The sequence below is a fragment of the Fragaria vesca genome, linkage group LG4 (genome assembly GCF_000184155.1).
Source record: "Fragaria vesca subsp. vesca linkage group LG4, FraVesHawaii_1.0, whole genome shotgun sequence".
Lineage (NCBI taxonomy): Eukaryota > Viridiplantae > Streptophyta > Magnoliopsida > Rosales > Rosaceae > Fragaria > Fragaria vesca.
In genome coordinates, this window is record NC_020494.1 from 19,621,989 (window position 1) to 19,644,391 (window position 22,403).

At 37.8% G+C, this 22,403-nt stretch overlaps 3 protein-coding genes across 3 annotated transcripts; all 3 read right to left on the minus strand.

Moving 5' to 3' along the window:
• Positions 1-388: 388 nt before the first annotated feature.
• LOC101309634 lies at positions 389-5,081 on the minus strand. The gene is made up of 3 exons (XM_004298473.1): positions 5,062-5,081; positions 1,428-1,792; positions 389-1,128 (listed from the first exon to the last, which is right to left on the minus strand). Exons 1-3 carry the CDS (start codon positions 5,079-5,081, stop codon positions 515-517), a joined length of 999 nt encoding a protein of 332 aa, XP_004298521.1. The 3' UTR covers positions 389-514.
• Positions 5,082-6,678: 1,597 nt separating this feature from the next.
• On the minus strand, positions 6,679-8,802 carry LOC101309928. The gene is made up of 3 exons (XM_004298474.1): positions 8,775-8,802; positions 8,215-8,514; positions 6,679-7,244 (listed from the first exon to the last, which is right to left on the minus strand). Exons 1-3 carry the CDS (start codon positions 8,800-8,802, stop codon positions 6,679-6,681), a joined length of 894 nt encoding a protein of 297 aa, XP_004298522.1.
• Positions 8,803-10,991: 2,189 nt separating this feature from the next.
• On the minus strand, positions 10,992-21,921 carry LOC101310215 (protein BONZAI 2-like). Its single transcript, XM_004298475.1, has 21 exons — positions 21,824-21,921; positions 21,012-21,438; positions 20,610-20,729; positions 20,121-20,518; positions 19,406-19,651; positions 16,312-16,507; positions 15,963-16,010; positions 15,374-15,522; positions 15,228-15,276; positions 14,970-15,026; positions 14,434-14,622; positions 14,192-14,326; positions 13,744-13,805; positions 13,515-13,617; positions 13,327-13,441; positions 12,890-12,966; positions 12,670-12,807; positions 12,411-12,575; positions 12,179-12,292; positions 11,951-12,047; positions 10,992-11,847 (listed from the first exon to the last, which is right to left on the minus strand). The coding sequence occupies exons 2-21, from the start codon at positions 21,429-21,431 to the stop codon at positions 11,753-11,755; spliced, it is 2,973 nt and encodes a 990-aa protein (XP_004298523.1). The 5' UTR covers positions 21,432-21,438; positions 21,824-21,921; the 3' UTR covers positions 10,992-11,752.
• Between the last annotated feature and the right edge of the window lie 482 nt (positions 21,922-22,403).

Sequence of the window (22,403 nt, forward strand, 5' to 3'; positions counted from 1 at the left end):
ATAAGATGAATTGCGTCTTTACGATCTAAATACCTTGATTAATTTAGTGTAGGTATTGATCGTAAAGCATTAGTCATCGAGTGATCAGACAGCAGTCTAATCGAGTAAACGTGCGAGGCAAACTTTCGATTTCATGCCCACATAGCTAAAGCTTGATTGCCTTTATCTATTGCCGTGTTTGAATTGAACAAGCTGATCGTCACCTTCTATCGGTCACCGCCGATTTCGATGACCGTCAATGTATAGGAGTGCACGCATCAATTAACAACATTTACTCTTTATATTCTCATCTTTGATCGAACAAGTTAAATTTCGATCCGCTGCAAGCTAGCTAGTTCAACCTTTATTCTTCATTGATTTATACCCAGAAGAAATACAGTAGCTAGCCAGTGATATATGAATAAAGGAAGACAAAACATCAAAAGAACACATACTCGTACTCGTTCATGAATCATGATACAGTTTTTACAGTCCTTCATCCTTATATAGGATGATCATGCATATCCACTATATATCATCTTCTAAAGTCACCGCTCCCAGAGGAGTCTCTCCTGTACTTAGTAGGAGGATCTGATGAACTCGAAGACGAACCGCCAAATGGCATAATGGGAAACTTTAAAAGCTGCTGCTGATCTTCTTGCTGCTGTACTCGTTCTTGTTGATGATGAGATGGCATGGAAGAGGCCGAGGATGTAGAAGACAACGTCGTTTGTACATTAATCTGCGGCATAGTTCTTTCTTGTCCGTGGTTTTGAGACGATGATACAAGTGCATCATAATCAATATTAACATTATTTGGATTAATACTATATGTTGTTGGTCGAGAAATTGGAGCAGCTGGAGGAGCTGAATTGGCTAGTCGATGATCATGACCGGTACTAGTACTTATTGCAAGGTAGAGACCACTAGAAGTACTAGGGCTGATCCCTTGAACTCTTTCGGGGAAGTTAAGCTTAGCCTTGCTTCCTTTAAATCTGAGAGCTGCTTCATCATAAGCAAGGGCAGCAGCCTCCGCGGTTTCAAAAGTCCCGAGCCACACTCTGGCTGCTTTATGTGGATCACGAATCTCGGCTGCCCACTTCCCCCATGGCCTCCGCCTCACTCCCCTATAGTGTTGTCTCACATTTCCTCCACACAATAAAACCACTAGTCAAGACTAGTATTACTATATGTGTTGCAGTTAGTGGCATAGTTTCATTTTGTTCATGAGTAGTGTTTCCAATCACCTGAGTTAGAGCCGATATAGTAACTGCAACAATATATATATATATATATAGAACAATATATATAGAACCCAGAAAAAAAAATCATTTTTCATGATCTACTCCAACTTTCATTCTTGCAGACTAATTACTGGAAATCAAGTACTAATCACATATTAATTAATTAGTAAACTACTATATATATAGTAAATAAATGTGTAATACCTTGAGCTTGAAGAACTACTGCAGGTTGAGATTGCTCAACAGGGTTTTCTGCAGAAAAGACTTGGGGGTTTCCAAGAACTTGATGATCAATAACTTGAAGCGGATTTTGTTCATGAGTAGTGTTTCCAATCACCTGAGTTAGAGCCGATACCATGGCAGAATCATCTTGTTGAGATCTACTTGAGTAAACCGGGAAGATATTTCGATGATACTCCACCTCTTCCTCTTTCTTCTCCGATTCATTCGAAGGAAGTGGCCTCTTCCCATGTTTTCGATCCACTTTATCGGTCAGTATATTGGTATCGATGATTAATCTATATATCTGCGATGTGTATTCAATTATCAAGCTAGGGCAGCAGATCCAACTTACAAGAAATTTTTTAGCTTAATTTGCTCTATATCGATCTGCATATATACAACAGGAAATGAAGATCGATCAAGACGAAGAAGAAAACAAAGGTGAGCAGAAAGAGTAGGAAAGAAGAAAAGAGAGGACAAGAATGGGGCGGTGGAGGAATAGAGAAGCGATCGGGGAGATAAGGGTTTCTACATCGATCTAGCATTTTCTTATATATTTTTGACTTAAGGGTGTGAACATACAAGATACTTGAAGAAATTCCAGTGGGACGTTTTAGAGGGAAGTCAACCCTAATTCGATGTGATGATCATGTATAGGGACTCGTACATAACCCTAGCTAACTAGTGATCACATACGTATAGACTTTCGTTACACTCGTAGTACGTACGTGTAACCCTAGCTAGCTCAAGGCTCAGGCTATACAATATCTAAGACACTTTACGAATAATGTCACTGATAAAATAATAATTTAAGGTTCACATCCAAAACCAATTAACAACGAACAAAGATTAGATTAAAGCAAATTTAAGTTTATGGGTGGAAAGGCATGTGGAGCAATTATATGGCCGTGAAGGTTGACAAACATTGGCAAAAACCTTCTCCAGAAGAAGTCATTTAGACTCCAGAAGGAGCCGCCGACTAATTAAGCAGTAGCACCGGCGGCAGCCAAATCATTATTCTGTAGGTGGAGGATGGTCAATTCAGCCGATTTGCGGTGGTTCTTTCTATCACGTACAAAGCACTCCACCATTTCAGCTCACACGACTATCAAACTGTGCGACTCTTTAATAAATTTAATTAAGTCGATCGATCACTGCATGCATGGTATCAAAGAGCTTAATCTCGTTAGGTAAAAGCTAGCTAGCTAGGATCAGGAGCACTACTAGAACAGTAGAACCTGGATCAGTTAGTGTAATTATAGAATTAAATTAGCTAGAGTAGCTAATTACAATAAGAGTAGCAGAACATTTTAGCTCCTTAGATCATAATTCTACACTGATGAGTGATAGATAATCTGCATAATTGGGCAACAACTCTACAACTCATGTCATATATAATTAAGATTCGTTTTTGCAACTGAATATCTTACTTCCACCATACTATACTAATTAATTTCCAGTTTTGCGATTACTGTGAAGAAATGGAGATCAGCGAGCTAGCCACATCCGCCGTGCGGATGAATTCTAAGAAGAGAAGTCGGTGTGGAAGAGGGCAGAAATAAGCTGCAGATAATTAAAAACCTTAAAAGTGTGAATCAAAGTGAAGTCATCTCAATAACCAATTAGGTTTAGGGATTTTTCGTCACCAACAGGCAACAGATGTAAGTAATAACTAAGCTAATGTATGACGAGTTATTCAAAACCTCTAAGGTAAGGCTATGTATATGCATGGAAAGTTCCAACTTCCAAATCCTTAATTTCTGAAGAGAAATCAAACATGTTTTTGGCGGTGATCGAGCAGTGATATATCACGATCAGGTCAGACTGGGGATAAACATATATTGACGAACACAGCCGAATTCAATGACCATATATATATATTTGAGTGCATGCGCATCATTTGAAACTTTGAATTTCACATTACTAGAGCTTGTTCTACAGCCTAACTATATATTGAACTTTTACCTAGTTTTCTTATTATATGACAACTTAAGAGTCCAACTGATAATTAATCGATTTCCTCGTTAATTTGCTTTGTTTCTTTCAGTTTCTGGTAGAGTTTCGTTTGATGTCTTAGCCCTAGTGGGCATCTGCATGCATGCGTTGCCATCCCACTAATTAAAACCACTGTATATAATTCTCTGCAATAAAACTTCTGCTGTTAATTTCTTGTATGGATTCAAGACATGAAGCAAATAAAAAATAGATAAATGAAGCTCTGGCAAAGAGAGTCTTCTGCACAATGTATTTTCGTATATATTTTTGACTTAAGGGTGTGAACATACAACTGATACAAGATACTAGCTAGTGATCACGTACATATATATAGGCTTTCAATATAATTAATTTGGTTACACTACTCATAGTACGTACGCGTAACCCGAGCTAGCTCAGGGCTCAGGCTATACAATATCTAAGACACTTTACGAATAATGTCACTGATAAAGTAATAATCTGAGGTTCATATCCAAAATCAATTAACAAGGAACAAAGATCAGATTAAAGCAAATTTAAGTTTATGGTTTTGGAGTGTACGGGTGGAAAGGAATGTGGAAGCTAGCCGTGAAGGTTGACAAACATTGGCAAAAACCTTCTCCAGAAGAGAAGTCATTAAGACTCCAGAAGGAGCCGCCGACAAATTAAGCAGCAGCACCGGCGGCAGCCAAATCATTATTCTGTACGTGGAGGATGGTCAATTCAGCCGATTTGCGGTGGTTCTTTCTATTACGTACAAAGCACTCCACCACTTCAGCTCACACAACTTTTAATTCACTTAACTGTGCGACGTCTCTTTAATACATTTAATTAAGTCACTGCATGCATGGTATCAAAGAGCTCAGTTTCAGTAGCTAAAAGCTAGCTAGGACCAGGAGCACTACTAGAACCTCGAACAGCCAGTGTAATCTAGCTAATTACAATAAGAGTACAGTACATTTTAGCCCTTTAGATAGATCATAATTATACACTGATGAGTGATAAATAATTTGCATAATTGGGTAACAAGCTAGGTAACAACACTCTACAACTCATGTGATCATCTCGATAACCAAGAGGTTTAGGGATTTTCGTAACCAACAGATGTAAGTAGCTAAGCTATATATGTACGTATATGGAAGGTTCCAAATCCTAGCTTTCTGCAGAGAGATCAAACTTGTTTTTGGCGGTGATCAGTGATTATACATCACGATCAGGTCAGAATGGGGATAAACATATATTGACGAACACAGCCGAATTCAATGACCATAGTCCATATATACGTAAGTGATGCAGAGTATACGAGGCAATATTTAATTATAGATTCGTAATCTTTGATATTTTGTTATTGAGATAATTTTAGGGAGTTATTTTATAATTATTAGGATTTACGTTTAATTAGCTTTCCTATTTTTAGTTTGAGCCCTACTGATTCTCTAAGTATTGTAAACCATATAAATATGGGTATTGTAATAGTTGTTAGGTAGCTTATGTTTTATGAATAAAATCAGTCTATTTGCAGCATAGATTTGTCATTTTATACGAGTTTGCTACTTCTTATTTATGGGGTATGTTGAGTGACTATTGAATACATGTTCTCGATATATACATAATCCGCATCAGTTGGTATCAGAGCTCTGACGAGAGCTTGGTGGATTCCATGTCTCAGGTCGGGCGAAGAGGCCGAGGTTTCAGAATGGAGGGTCTTGACGTCAACAACGACATGACTGAAATTAAAATGATGCTTCAGCAACTTATGGTATGTATCAATCGCATCGAAGCTCGATGACGAGACGATGACGAGGTCGTAAGTGTTCCGACGGGGAGAGAGACGTTACCACCTATCATCAACGTATTGATCGCATCGAAACTTTCAACCAAGATGGTGACGGTTCAGACGGGGAGCGTTGGCCCATTTCTTCGTTGTGCTTCGTTGTGTGAGTCGGGTGAAAGGGGAGAACCTCTTAGTTTCGACTATGAAAGTTCAAATTCTATCTTTACTTTTACAGTCAATGGTAATGTAGAAAAAGAAGAAAAAGATAATGTTGTGGATTTTAGTAAGCCACCAATTTACGATGATTGTTTTTGTAAGGCTTAGTGTGACAATTGTCGTATGGAAGAAGATGAAGACACCAATAAGGACGTAATCAAGGTGTTGAGGAAGAATATTGACCATAATTTTGTTGATTTTCTTGGATTTAATGCCTTCATTATGCATATTCCTTTAGCCGTAGTTAATCTTGTCAATCAGATCAATGATGGTGAAGGAAATTTTAGGATTGCGAGATTAAAGTTGAAGAAGCATTTATTCCAAATACCTATTTATTTGGAAAAGAAGAATTCAATTGCAAGCTAATCAGTCAAAAGAAGATTTGAAGCAGTGGAAGATTTTGTCTGGATTTTCTATATCAATGGTTTAAATTCGAGGACGAATTCTTTCGAACCAAGAGAGTCTAATGCAGGAGCATACGAGGCAATATTTAATTATAGATTCGTAATCTTTGATATTTTGTTATTGAGATAGTTTTAGGGAGTTATTTTATAATTATTAGGATTTACGTTTCATTAGCTTTTTTTTGTTTAGCTTGAGCCTACTTATTCTCTAAGTATTGTAAATCATATAAATATGGGTATTGTAATTATAGTTGTTAGGTAGCTTATGTTTTATGAATAAAATCAGTCTATTTGTGACATAGATTTGCCCTTTTATACGAGTTTGCTACTCCTTATTTTTGGTGTATGTTAAATGACTATTAGAGATCTGTTCTCGATACGTGATCCGCATCAGTAAGAGCAACTTGAGACTTTGAATTTCACATTACTAATATATATATACTAAGAGCTTGTTCTACAGCCTAACTCTATATTGAACTTAATTTTAGCTAGTCTTCCTTAATGACAGATTAAGGGTCCAATCGATTTTGTTCTCGAAAAAAAAAATGTCCAATCGGTTTTCTCCTTAATTTGCTTGGTTTCTTTCAGTTTCTGGTAGAGTTGGGTTTGATGTCTTAGGCCTAGTGGGCATCTGCATGTCTTGTCATCCTACTAAAATTACTGTATTATAAATATTCTCTGAAATAAAACTTCTGGCGTTTCTTGTTAAGGAAAAAGAAAGGGACAATTGATTCAAGACGTACATGAAGCAAACAAATAAAAGATGAAAAATTCAAAACAACAGTGTAGTGAGTTGTGTTATAGACTGGATAGTTAAGGAGATCGATTCCAAGGTCGATCACTAGATTCTGTCTCTCTGCGGATACTATCCTCTCCAATGACTATTGTCAAAATTTCTTGTAGTATCATACTGTGGATATTCAGGATGCAAACTTGAAGACGGTGAACCGAAATCCGGCATAGGAGAGCTTAAGGCCGGCTGTTGTTGTCGATCTTCTTCTTGTGCTTGAGATATTGGTATGAAAGGTGGATATGAAGATGTAGCAGGCTGGTTATAAAATCTCGGATCTGGCTGACCATAGTTTAAGTTCCCATAAAATTGTGGATAATATTGATCAGTAGTAGTGATATTATTCGGGTATACCAGTTGTTGCTGATGATAATCAGAAATGAGAGGCTGATGAGCAACTGTTTGAGTTGTGAGGTAACCGCCTGATTCACTTGTCCCTTGAACTCTTTCCGGGAAGTTAAGCTTAGCTTTGCTTCCTTTGAATCTGAGAGCTGCTTCATCATAAGCAAGTGCAGCAGCCTCCGCCGTTTCAAAAGTTCCGAGCCACACTCGGGCTGCCTTCTTTGGATCACGAATCTCGGCTGCCCATTTCCCCCATGGTCTCTGCCTCACTCCTCTATAATGTCTCCTCCTCACGCTTCCTTCACATTCCATACATTCACGTATAAATACTGTGTGTTAGTTAATTTGTCATATATCCAACCAAAATTACTGTATTATAGATATGCATTTATAAACTAAAATCAAGTAATTATTATAAGTGCATAAATATGGATAGTACATTCAGTTCCTGTAGCTCTATCAAGTGGTGATGTTAGATCACATATTTGAGATGCCTTCCGATGTATGCAACCACATATCATGAACTGTGAGAATTGAGATATATATAGCCAAATTATCATATATAAGCAGGGGCGTAGGTAGGTAGAGGGGGGCGAGAAGGTTCAATTGACCTTTCTCATACATAATATTTGGTTGATTAGTTAAATATTCTGCATAGAAATGACCCTCCTAATCAAGTTTCTACAAATGACATTATGACATTACTTTCATTTCTAGTGGTAATGTTTGATAAATTCTTCTCAGTTTTTATAAATACAAAGGAAAGAGAAATTCATATTCGATGGTTCTCTATTGAATTAATTTAATGAGGTAATTTATAAAGTTAGGTATAATCCAACAATGAAAAGATTTTCTATGAAGCAACTACGTTATCAATATTTTGTGTTAACTTAATAGCCACTTAAATTTTGACTTTTCTAAATCGAGTTTCTAGCTAGCTACGCCATTGTATATAAGCATGCGTACGAATTACTATTTTTTGCATTTCTGACAAACCCTAAGTCCATCATCATACATGAAATTCATTTTCATTTTGAAGGAAAAACACTAAACTGCGTATAAAAGTAATTAAATCACAAGTCATAAAAGATGAAGAATTTGGACATGAAGTGATAAAATTTTCTTTAATTATTAGAATCATCTGTAATATTTGGTATTTTATATACCTTGATCAGTCATACTAACATATAAGAAGTACTTAATTAGGAATCATACAAGACAAACTTATATGCATGTATACACACACATGATCATAAGTATCATATCAACCTGCTTGATCTGGCGCCGCTTGTTGATGGGATTGATCAAGTTCCGGTGTGGCGGTGCTGGACTGTTGGGGAAGTTGAAGCAGTGCAGGGTTTGGGTCAGTATCAGTGCTACTGTCTCCACTAATCACTCGAGATAGAACTGAGACCATGGCAGACATCTCTTGTTGAGATCGAGCTGAGGATGCTGCTGAGCAAAAGGGCGCAGCGGGGAAGAAAACTTCTTGATCCTCACCACCCTCTTCCTCTGTCTCCTCCGATCCATCACCAGGGAAGGCCCTCTTCCCATGCTTTCTATGATCCACTGTGTTAGTTTGAATTGAACCCACAACAAGATCAAGAAGATAGCTCGGGATAGGAAAGAGAGATCAAAGAGCTAGATAGAAGAGGGAGAGAGATAGGGTTAGATATAGTAGGTACACTGTTTATATATGTGCTTGGGGCTGGTGGGTGCTGGTGGGGATTTGAGAGCATATATAATCTCAGTTAAAAAGCACATATTCTACTATTCCAACTTTAGAAATTTCTTTCTTTTGTTGTTTCCTTTTTGAAACTAGGGGGTACTTGCGCATGGTTGATCATCGTTTTCCATATTTTTCAAGTTTTCAACTTTAGACCAATCTTTGTTTTTTGTTAATGTTTTTTATTTTCTAATAGTTCTTTTCTTTTTTTAAATTTTAATTTCTTTTGACCAACTCATCAATCCATGACTTAGAAGTATGAAGAATTGAAGACGAATGCTGCATGTATCATATTTAAATTAGTAAACTAGATCGAACTAAGGCAAAGTCTACGTAAATAAGGTACTCCTCTAGAAGTCTCAATTTCGAAACAAGGTATACTCTATCTAGAACATGTATGTAATCCTTTTCTGAACAAGATTACATATTGAATTGTATGAATTTCGACAATTTAAGAAGTGTTTGATAATCATTATATGAGAGAGGGGAGGGGGTAAAATTTTGGTGAAAATATGCAATATTGACCAAAAATCGTGCTCTATAGTTGGACTTCATGAGGCTTTTATCCACGAGATAATGATATTTTTAGGGTTGATTGTTTTGGAGACCCTAGCTAGTTATAACTTATAAGTAGCCCATACTAATCAAATGTGTTAATTACTCAAGAAATAAACTCTTGTAGTGAGAACTCTTAAGTTAAGGATTAGTTGAAGACTTTTTGGTTTATGGTTTAAAATACCTATTTTTTAATCACATCTTGGCATCTCATCCGTTCAGTTTTTAGGTCTATATGTGTAAATCAACTCTACAAATTTTCAGCCAAATCGGTGATCGTTAAGATAACAAATTAGATCAAATTAATAGACGAACTAAATCTGTCAAACATAGACCGTTTAAGTTCATAATTAGTAATTATTCAAAAAAAAATTCATAATTAGTAAATCACACTTATAAATGTCTTAACGATTTTCAATAAGATTAATTACAAAAGACCCCCCGAACTATAGGGTCACCTTCGTTTACATACCTAACTATGAAAATCTTATGATTTCATACCTTAAGTTTTGTTTCAATTACAATTTCATACATTTGTCTCTAACGGTGTTAGATATCTCAGTTAAGTGCTGATGTGGCAAAGATTTGGGTTTCATTCAAGGGTATTTCCGCCCATCAGTTCAATTCCTCTAAACATCAGTAATCCCATTTTTCTTCTCTGCGTTGGGTTGCGACGAGATCCGGGTCGGGTAGAACGAGAGCTGGGTCGAGCGTGGGCGGCGCAGGCTCGTCGGCGCCAGGCGAGGGCGGAGCCCATGGATTGCGGGGGGCGCGGATTTTGTCACTGTCAAGGTGCTGCCTAACCGAGGCTAGGCTGCAGAGACGCAGATGCCTTAGGGTGGAGGCGCGCCGGTTTGGAGTTGATCGAGGCGGCGAAGATGGGTTCCAGATCCGATCGTGGGGCGGCGTCAGGGCGCTACTCTGGTTCGTCGTCGTGGAGGGACGACGCTGTGGTTTTGGGTTCCGGGTCGGGGCAGAGGATCGACGTGAGCGGCGCTGGGCGGAGCAGAGGCACCGGAAGCCTGGGCTGATCGGCCGGTGATCTTAGGGCTTTAAGGGACGCGCGCGCGGGGGCTGGGCTGAGCGGCATAGGTTGCAGAGGAATTGGGCGCCGGTGAGGGAGATGGCGCGCTGGGAACAAAGGAAAAAAAAAATCGCAGTGGGAAACATTGAGACTTGCGCAAGAGGTCTCAATGTCCTCAATTTCATTTTCTGACATTCCAAAAATGAAATGGACGGAAATGCCCTGGGAAGAGTGTAAAATCTGACCAAATGGGGTTTAATTATGCCACGTCATCAGTTAACTGATGAAAGTATAAGATTGTTAACGGAACAGAAGTTGGGGTATGAAATCGTAAGATTTTCAAAGTTAGGTATGTAAACGAAAGTGACCCCATAGTTCAGGGGTCTTTTGTAATTAATCATTTTCAATATGAATGAAAATTTGCAGAAATGATCTACTCATAAATACTTATAAACTGAACGGTCAAGATGTAGATATAAGATCAAAAAGTGGGATAAGCCGAAAAATCGTCAACTTAAAAGTCCTCATTAAAAGGGCTTCCTACTCAAGACTACACATCCACTTTGATTTGAATCCAGTGAAAGCTAACCTTACAATCTTTCTGTTACTGAATCCTGAAATACAAGTTTTCTCTGGGCAATATGTATTATGTAATATCATTCCCGAGGTTTGAACACTTCAAAGATTTGTAAGAATCGGAATGCTCTTCCACATCGGAGAACTGTAACTTTCTGTCATTCTACTGCAAAGCAAATTTCCGGTAGTCAATCAAGGATCAACCGACAAAGGATCGAAAAGAAATTATCTTATAATATTTCACAGCTTCATATGCCATGTAGAGAAAGTTACAAGAACAAAATGACGAGAAATTTCACTAGTGCCACTTTTTACATGCCTTGGCACCCATCAATGTAGTAGCTGTAGTTTCTCGTGTCTGCTTAGAAATGCTCAGTTTCTAATGAAACCCGTAATTTGAACACATGGGTCATAACATTGTCCTAACAAAAACAAACAGCAGGGGAAAGCGAGCAAAAGTCTCGAAACAAAAAGGACCTGGAATTCTGGAAAGAGGCTATATGTAATATTTGAACACTTTACAGAACTACCATTTTCATACGAAAACACCTGTTTCTATTCTGAAAAGTAAAGTTCTTCACATCTTTCTCCAATTGTTGATTTCGAAAGAAAGGCATTCCCATTGCAGGAAACAACCTTGCTGTTCACATTGAGCGCCTCTAGCTGTAGAACCAAAAGCCCAGTAAAGATAAATTGTGTGCACTTCAAGTTGGCTGTCTCAAAATGCTACCAGGACTGTGCGGATGCGGGCACACCGATTCCAACTCCAACAAGATGCAACATAAAATTGCTCTTTGTGATAAAAGGACATTAGGATTGCCTTGTGTGCAACCAAAAAGGAAAAGTAAAAGAGAACCTTCAGGCTCCATACTGCATGACAATCCGGAGTAGAAGATGAATCTTCATATGTACAATTGTTTAGATGTTCACAAATTTGGTTTAATGTTTCTGGATCGCATGTAAGTCAGAAATTGAGATGGTAGTTCTGCTAAAAGCGCCTGAACAACGGAAATTTCTCCACCTGAAGTCAAGGGAACGTTAATATTCATCATGAATGAATTGCTAAAAGCAATTTACTTTTTCTATTAGTCATATATACGTGCATAGTTGTGTATAAGACTTACTTTGTACATCTCGGAAAGGAACAAATTGCACTATATCACGTGAAGCAACACGTCCAGTTGTACTTTCAAGCCTGTCACCCTTGTCAGCATCCAAAATCTTGACATCAAAGAAGTGAAGTAATTAGTTATGTATTATTCAGAGTCTTAGTCAAGTATCCACCACAAAATAAAAACTATCAGTATTCCTATGAAAGAGTTTCAGCATTATAGTAGAAGTTCATGAGATACCTCCATTTCTTTGAAGTCAGCTCCTCCTACTCCAACAATGAGGATTGACAATGGCAGGTCAGATGCTTTCACGAGAGCATCTTTAGTTTCTTGGAGATCTGTCACTACTCCATCCTACAGCAGTAAAAGTGTGAAATCAAACTGTGTTTGAAACTGAAGAAAATGCAAATTTTGAGTAAGGAAGAAGAACTACGGATTTTATCTACACACATATAAAACCCATAATGCTCACCGTGATTATTAACAAAACGAAGTACTTTTGTCCACCATTAGAAAGAGACTGGCTGGCAATTGATGCGGCATTAGTAATAATGGGTCCAAAAAGGGTTGGTCCAGCAAGAGAAACGTTTTGGAGGGCACTTGAATATGCCACCATAATTCCTTGGATTCCTTCAACCTGAAAGAGCAGACATGTATAGTCCATGGTACAGAGAAAAAATGCAACAGGACATAAGGTAACAAAGGCAAATTCTGATCTTGAATTATTTCACCTCACAGTGATGACTACTCCCATTCAAGTTGAAACAATGGGAAACTGGACCATCAATTGGTCGGGCTCCAAATCCCCAGGCTGGAAAGCGCTTGTCTGTATCATAAAACTGCAAGACCTCCACAACCTCAATGATTGCCTGCAAAGAAATGTCACAATCATATCAGTCCACAGAAAGTGATGTTTGTGCAAATTTGTAATAAAAGGGACCTGATTCTCACTCTCTGGTATGCATTGGTTCTTCCTGAAGGATCTATATAATGCAAAGAATCGGGCAGGCGAGGGTTCCCATTTGAAGCTGATAATAAAGACATGTGAGAAACTTGAGAATATAGATTAAATGATTGATTCACTGCGAACAACTTACATTTATATGACTGAAACTATAAGGAAAGATTAAAAGTAATAAGCGTGAAACAGTGACAAGTGGTAACTACAGCACTGTATGATACACTAACACCTTTCTCCAGCAAACAGCTTTCTAGCCATCCTACGTTACTGTGCTTGAAGCAATAGTTTATTAGTTTTCAAGGCTCAAATAAACAATAGTGACAATCTGATTTCTATCATACTATTGAACCATGCGGAGACACATCCATTTGATTCCAAACAAGAAATAAACAAAGAAACGGTATCGTACAATAAATATTGAAAGTACCTGTAAAATCAACAGCCACCATGAAATTTAATTCACAGCCCCCAGCCAAGTAATCAAGGAATGTGTGTTGGACACTCTCAGTAAACTTGTCTACAAATAGTTGGCTTTTCAGCATCTGCATTGATGTCGGAGAATGTGTAAATTTAAGAGTAATTTAATGGAAGTCGACTTCAAAACAACATTGTTACCTTGTTGTGGTGATCATGCCCAGCAGCAGTAGGTAGAAATAAATTTTCTCCTTGTCCACTAGTATGAAGCTTTTCTAGGTCGGCCAGTGATTTTTGAGATCTTCTGTTTGTTCAACAACAAAAGCAGCGTCGTGTTGATAATTAAATGAAGAAACGAACCAACAAAAAGCATAGTCGCATCCATTGCATACATAATAGAGAATAAGATGAAAAATAGATATTTATTTACCCAATCAAATCATGTTTGCCATTATTGTTGAAGTTAAAACACTCTATTATCAAGGGGCTGTCCTGCAAGGTAATTAGAAAAATTAAAATGAGAATAATATTAATAAACAGAGGAAGCACAATACTTGCAATATTATATCATAATTAAAGAAAGATGGCTTCATATCGGCAAATATTTACATCAATATTACATCATAATGATCTCTTAGTGCTTTATCACATGATTATTAAGGTGAAGCTCTAAATGCAAGCAACTGGTTATAATGACAGCAAGGAACATCCACATTATGGACAAGTTCAGTTAACTTGGGTTGGCAAGGGAAAAAAAACTATGATGTAGTTTAGCAATCAAAAACTAAAAAGATCCTTTGCAAAATATAAAAAGCAGACCCAGCCAAATCAATCTCCAGTAATTCAGATATTCTACCACAAAAAGAACTTGCTCATACCTTGCTTCCAACTTGTTGAATATTCAAATATATTGGCTTCCATGCGGGTTTGAGATCATTCTTTATGACTTCTGTTTTGCAAACTGGAATTGTGATACCACTCTCCACAACTTTCGATATTACCAAAAAAGGGTCCTGGAAGACAATTCAGAGCAACTGCCAAAGTCATGAACCATTTCCATTTGGCAAAGAATGCACTGGAACAAATAATCCAAAGATATAGAAAAATATGCAGTCCCTACACTTTTCGAGAAGAGATCCTTGTATTCCAAATCTAAACACCTCAAACTCATCTCTATTGTTGTCTTTGAGCTAACAGACTCCTCAGCATGTACAATGAGCTTTCCACGGTTTTGATGACGGTTTGATCTGCTTGATTCCTCTCTATATACAAGATCCAGGGTTAATAATCTGTCTGATTTTGCAACTATCTGCATGGGTAGAAAGACAGAAAAACAGGAAAGAATATCAGATGCCAGACCTTCATGATTGGTGCTTTGAACACCAACTATTTACATTAATAACAAATCGGTAACAACACACATACGCCACACACTCTCTCTGTCTCTGTCTCTCAGAAGACTATAGAAATGGATTCAAAGAGGTTCTATTTTACGGGTACTTTTCACATAAATGAAATGATAAAGCTATCTATTCGGGGGAAAGAAACAGTGTATAAAAAACATTCAATCATTTGCCACAGCTTTTGGCATTCTGTAGAAAATCATGGAGAATAGTATTGTATAATTATTCACAGAGCATGGTCACTATACCACACCTGAGACAGTGCACAAGTTGCCTCGCCAAGAAACTGTTGTTCATCCAGCTTAAGCATCTGCACATGTAAAACAATCCACTAAGAACCTGTTATGCATGAAGGACTTGGATAAGAGTGAGATGAAGTATTTTTTTTTTTTTTTTTGTTCTTCAGCTCATTTTTGCCTCAGTCACAGATGTTTCAAGAGTACAGGGATGGTTAATAATTCTAGCTGAAGGGAAGATTTAATATCTGGGGAAGGGCATCATGAATTTGTACCTTCACGTCCACATTGTGAAACTGAGTATCGACATCATACACGCGAAACCTGTTATTACACCATTCCACATTATAAATAACTGCAGAGGTGAGAAACCAAAAACTTATTCACTGGATTTGGAAAGAGATCAAGGCTTTAAACTTACACCAAAGTCTGTACGACCTCAAAATGATAAGTGATATTATGCTTTGTGATCCATTTTGGATTTAAAGAATTTAGAACTACTTCAGTGCGGCCAAGCTCTACAAGTCCTCCATCTCTTCCTTTTGTATAGATAACCACCATTGGATCGCTCTATAGAAAATAAAATTCATAAGTAACATAAACATTCCTGAAACTAAAAGAAAGATTTACATAAATAATTGATGGAACACAAGCGAAGAGTATCACTAACACTGTAATAACTTCCCAAAAGAACTATCGCTAACATTGAAAAAAAAAACACCGTAGCTATGGGAGCTACCTCAGGTTCGTAAAATAAGACCAGTAAAAGTGCCTAATTTTGAACAATGATTCAGGATTTTTAGCATCTCTAACTAACTTAGTACTGACTACGGTAATGGTTCAATGAGCATTCATGTTTGAGATAGCAAAGTGCGAGAGTTACTACCTGCCATCAGGTTTTGTTTATACAACATTTTCAATGAAATTCAAAGCACAGTAAAAAGAGAACCGCAAAGACATGAATGATGAAGAATAGGTTATGATATAGCAGTAGAATTAGAGCAACAAACCTTTGAGAGCACGTCGCGATCACGCAAGTCTATAGCAGCCAAGGATAACTGTTGCACGAGAGAAATGTCAGTATCACAGACGCAAAAACAACACTAGCAAAGCTCAAATACCACAAAATTCACAGTAAAAAACACAGAAAAGTAAAAATTACAGCAACAAAATCAGAGAAAGCGCTAAAAATCAAGTCTACATTGCAGCAATTTGACTGTGAAATCAAGTCGAATTCTCACTCCTTGACTACATTGGCTTCTAACAACAGTCAACAGTGAATTCAACTCTTCTAAGCAAAAACGATCTCTAAATTGAAACTAGAAGCAGAAATTTGAAGAAATGGCACAAGATTCGAACCTCGATCTGAGAGAAGAGGCCGTGGTAGCCGCGGGACTTGAGGAGGTGATCGACGGCGTCGTTGTGAGCGTCGTTGGGGTTGCCTATAGAAGCGGCGGTGCCGCCGACAGCCGTCCGGCCGCCGGGGTCGTCGGAGCAGCAGTTGCCCATTAGAAAGCACTTTGGAAATAAGCAGAGGCTTTCTCTCAGCCAGATTCTGATAAACAAACAAACAAACAAACAAAAAAAACTGCTGCCTCTATCTAATTTATACACGCTGCTCTAACTTGCAGCGATTCCGACTTAACTTTGCTGCCGCTTATTTTTATACCATGGGCGATGCAGGGCATGTGGCCCACCCACCGTTTGAAGTCTCTCTTGAAAAATTGAAAAAACGCGTTTTTTTTGTGGAGTCACAGTTTGGTGAGTTTTATCCGGTTTGGTTACCGGAAAGAAATTCGAAGATTAGTTGAACACAACACCCCCTTTTTTTTAGTCTCTGCTTCGGAAGTGAGAGGATAAAATAGGTAGGATAAAGTCTAAAGACTATTAAATCTTGAAATACACGCCGCGTTTTTTTACGGTTTTTGACAATAAAAGCTAATTTCAGTATTATTTGGTAATCTCAGTATTATTCAGTCTGGTCTACTCTAGTCTAGTCTCTGTTTAATAAGTGAGAGAATAAAATCTGAATTATTGATGTAATTGTACCCCATGTTTCCATATCACTACAAGAAAAGTAAAAGAGGGGGAGGGGGCCGAGGAATTTTCCTCACTAACTTCCTAGTCATTTTGTAGTACTTGTTGGTCAAAGAACCCAAAACCATTTTGTATTTGGCAATTCCTTTCTTTAGGTCATTATTATTTTTACTAGCTAAACCGTTTGAACTACCAAATAAAAATTAGAGAAAATACTTGGGTCTTGGAAGACTTTGGATACCTCACAATGAGGTATTACACTGACGTTTTTAATCTGAGACCATTTGTATGTCACACGGTAAATTGACTAAATTCACAATTTAAATATATTTTTCTAACAAGTAGAAGTAACACTCGAGTACAGTGTAGAAAAACTAGAAAGAAAAAAGCTCACAAAAAAAAGAAAAAGAAAAAGAAAGAAGCAGCCAAATTCAGAACACGGGCAACCCGCAGTCAAATGCGCACAAGAGTTAGGGGAAACAGCTAGGCATTACTCTTTGCGTGATCGATTATTTTGGACCCAGAAAACAATTTTAGGGTGTTCAAAATTTATAAGTTGGATTATTGTATATTTGTAATTTTGTATTCGAAAACGGTCCGATGATCCAATTGGATGGTCCGGAATTATCACATGCCGTGTTTTCCACTTGCATGATTAGTCATATTGAACTGCGAATTAGGTCAGTATATTAACTGTGATTAGTCATTTATTTTAATTTGACTCACCCTTTGGGTCCATCTCACTATGCTAGTATATGGTACAAGATTTACCCACTTTCAATCATTCACTATTGAAATATTGACTAGGTTAGGTGCAAAGAAATTGCTAAAAGTTCTTGAACTAGACAAGATAGCATTTTCAATGCCTTGGCTAAGGTACTTTTAGGGAGGAAGAGAATCATGAATTGGAAGGAACATGATGGTAATAGCCTGGTTTTCTTTGAGGACAAGCAATATGATTATATGAGGAACAAGCAATCAGTTCATAAGCAAACTAGTTATCAAGTATCCATCTACCGCGTTTGAGAGCCAAATGCTGTATTAGTGTGCAGATTTGAGACATATATCGGTCATTTGGCCAAGATTTCAACTACCAAATTTCATCGAAACTAAGTAGATTGTAGCCGGAAATTTGTTTTTGTTTTCGACGAGATAGACAGTCGATAGAGAAATGTTGTTTTCTTACCTCTTGATGAAAATGAAAAGACAAGAGAGACACAAAGGAGACAAGGTAAGCTAAAGGGAAAAGCGCCATGCATGCCTGTTTAGGTAGCATAATATGGTGTGATTGGATACCTGCTCACTACTAACCCCATAAAAGCAGAACATGATATATGATGATTATCTATAAAGACTTGCTAGAGTCCTCAAAAAGATAGAGAGCATTCAACTAAACAACTTGCCCAAACAAAAACAAAACAATCTCATTGACGATTGGACAAGGTCTTTCTGCCCCACTTCAACCCCCTTTCCAGCTCTCTTTAAACGATTCAAGTACAGAACTGCGTTTCTGGTGTTAGTAGCAGTTCAAAAACTAAAAAACGAACTGTAAGCTCAAACGTTTTATGTATGTATGTAATTGCGTAAGCTGTTTGCAATCATCAAAAGCAATTGTAGAGTATGTATCTAAGGCTTACAGCTGATGAGAAAATTGCAACAAAAAAAACATTTAAGTCATTGTAGAGCACATTGAAGGTGATGTACCTCTAGCTAGTATGGAAATGTCTCTGAGTCAACGATCAAGGCAGCAGGTCAACCACTAGACCATGGATGGTGTGGAGAAAGAGCAGTAGTGCAACGTGACCACATTCCTTTCCTCTATTCCCTATTGTATGTGATTCCACACACTTAAAAGGGTAGAAATTTCCAGACGAGACTGGCAGACTACAGGGCACACTTGGTACTTGACAAGACCACAATGGATAGGTCTAGGTCAAGGTCAAGTCAACATCCTACAATGTGAAATGATCCCACAAATCTAATCCATTATTGTTGGTGAAGCAACAACTGATTGAACTTATGCTGACAAAATAGCACTGCTCCAGAATCCAGACTATGGCCCCTAATAACATATACTGGTTGGTTGAAGGATTGTGATAGAAATGTAACTGATCACTAGGCATTGATATTCATAGAGAAGCAATAGATTGAAGTGAGTGAACATGTCTTTTTCTCATGCCAATTGATATCATGGCATAATGCTATTAGTTTCACCAATAATCTAAGGGATGTACTAAGTAGTTCAAATGATTACTTCGATTACGATCAAGTGGAATGCTGAAGCATCACTTAAAGCTAATCTACGCATCATTTTGATGTTGTATATTTATCTTAGAAATGTAATTTGCACAAATCTAGGAGTCACAGTCTAACTATGACCTGCAAAGTGAATACTGCCTAACCAGTTTAATTTTGCAGAGTCCAGGTATTTGATGATGAAATGGGAAGAGTCCTCACATCAAGTCCAGGCTCTTCGAATGTCAATCCATGTTGTTGTATAGGCCGTGCAACATGATGGGCTTCAGGCACTTGATAGAGACTCTGGTGTTGAGCAGCATATTCCTGCATCTGCATCTGGGTCTGTGATGGTAGCTGATTGTACTCATACGTCCAGTCACTGTATTGATGAGTAGAGACCGTAGCCTGTGCAGCAGCCTCATACCTGTTACAGGAACAACACCACCTCGATAACTACAGTTCTACATTACAGACAATTGACAATATAACTAATAAATAATATCTGTAGAGCTCAAATTTAAGATCCAACCTCCAAATCCCTAAAAGAAATCAAGAAAATCAATGCCGGTTCAGCTAGTAAGGAGACTTTGGCGCACTGTTTTTCTTAAGCAATGCACTCCCTGCATACAGTGTTCTATAAGTTACCTAATATACCATCTCTTTTCCATTTTGTCTAAGGAAAATCATCCAATCGCACTATACAAGTTAATACATATCAAGCGTTGTTTGACCTGTCTCTAGCATTTTAGAGACTAAGGAAGGTTCATCGTGACAGGAAAGTTTCACGTGACCATATAAAAAAAGCTAAACTAATTGAATTTTGTCTTGGCATACATTACTAAACAGAGATGTATGCTGTGGGTTACAGCATGGGGATCAAGAAGGAGAAGTACCTTTCATAGGATTTGGGTACTTCAGGCAAGTACGGGTGCCCAGCTTCTAATGAATAAGATGTCTGATATGGAGCTGAATTATATTGTGGTTGCACTGCAGTATTGTTGTAGGCGCCAATCTTTGCTGCATATCTATAACCATCATGTTCTGGCTGCAGGACATTCATTTGAGTATACTGAGGCTCCAAGGCTGGTGAAGTAATTCTGTCATACATTGAAGAATAGCTTGGAGGTAGTGACACTTGTGGAGCATGACTGGAGTTTATCAAGTTAACGTATGGATAGCTTTGAGGAGGAAGCCTTGAATGGGATTGAAATTGATCTTTTGCAGGGTATTGGTCATAGATAGCAGATGACGGCTTTGTAAGAGGATTGAATAATGATAATAGATGACTTACCTGCACCAGTTAATCAACTAAAATTGAGTGCAATATCCGATTTTTTAAGGAATAAGAAATAGAACTGATTATACTTAGACCAGAAACTTACCTGTTGCCTACTGAGAACTGGATTAAATTTTTTGGAGCCTATCTGGTAGTTATCTCGAATAGCATGCTTGAAACAACTCTCTGGCAGAGGGAGACATTCCTTGTAGATATGGAATCTCACCTATACGCAAAACTTGACTGAGAAAAAGGCAGTTTAAAAGGGTAATGAAGAGGGGCGCAAGAAGATTGATATTTTCCGCTCAATCAGAGGAGGAGAATAAAGAATCAAATGCAATAAAACCGAACAAGTTCAGAAGCCACCAATTTAAGAGGTTCATTGAAAAATCTAATTTACTATGTCAATCAGGTAGACGAGCCTAATGAAGCATGTAGCTATCTAAATCCCAATTTAAATCTTCAAGAATGTCGTGGTTCACTAATATGGTACGGAAAGTATGCTCACCTGTGCAGGGAATTTCCCACCAAAAGCAGTCGTCTCCCAGTTCAATCTTCCACCAGTGGTTGCTTCATATACTCCATAAAGATACTTCACATCATAGTCAAATAGAAACAGCTTCATGCCTGGCCTAATCTTCTCAATAAATTCCCTTCTTCCAGCAGGAAGTCCAAAAACACGGTACATGTAGCATTCCGGCTTGGTTCTCCCATTACACATAAATATGTAACCATAAAAATCCTCGGAATTCGTATCGCCCTTCCACCTCACTTGTTCCTTTGCCCCATCTCGACTCACACTATCACCATGAGCAGAAATCTGGCCATACCGACGACTCATAGGCGACACAGGGGCAGCATAGCTGCCATCCAAGTCGCCTACAGCCCAACCTTGGTATTCCAACTCCTCATTTCTTCCACAGTTCATGTCAAGACTAGAACAAAAGCAGCAAACAACCATCACTTGATACCGGATAAAACGATATGAACAAGTTTATAATAACAAATGGAAATTGAAGTCTACACAAAGAGATTACACCCAGAATTTCATAGCTCATAATTGATTCTAGCTTTTGTGAAATGCTGTAGTGAAGTAAATGCATGCGAAATGTGGTCATATCAAGATTCAATTCAAGTATAAAACTGCCTAAAACGAAAACCGCAAGCATATAATCGATAGATAATACAAATCCCAAACCCAATTTCGTTGAATGCATGGGTTATTGATAAAAAAATTTATACCCCAAACTGTGCTCAGAAGTGAGAAACCACTAACCCTGCGGAGGAATTCTTCAGTAAAATTGGAGAAGGAGCCCGTACCTTGGAGACGAAGTTTCAGGCGCGAGTGGCCGAAAGCTGAATAGGAAACCCTAATGAGAGAGAGAGAGAGAGAGAGAGAGAGAGAGAGAGAGAGAGACTGCAGAGATTTACAGAGCAAAACTTACTTTCTCTCAGTGATGTTCTTACTGTAAATAAATAAAAGGCTTTTTAGAGAGAGTAAAACTTAAACAGGCCAACTATTTTTTTTTGCTCGGGTAAATAACTTAATTGTTACGATTAGTTTTTCGCGAGTCGAATTCACAAACTTTTACTTACTAACAGGAGATTATACTGTTAAACCAAACGGTACTGGGTAACTTTTTTTTCTTTTTTCTTTTTATTATTATTATTTAATTTTTAACCGATACAATTGAATTGAACTCTCAAAAAATACTTTCAATTTCAGATCAGCTCAATATAGAGGTCCTCACCCAGCTTCACTATGTAGACGTATCAAACGAAAAGTTACCTTCAGTATATAACGAAAGTTACTAGTTCCTCTCTTCTTTTTTCAGAGTTGAGGATAAAGAAAGAAAGTGATATTATTTTCAGGTGGAAAATGGTGATTCGAAATTGCTCA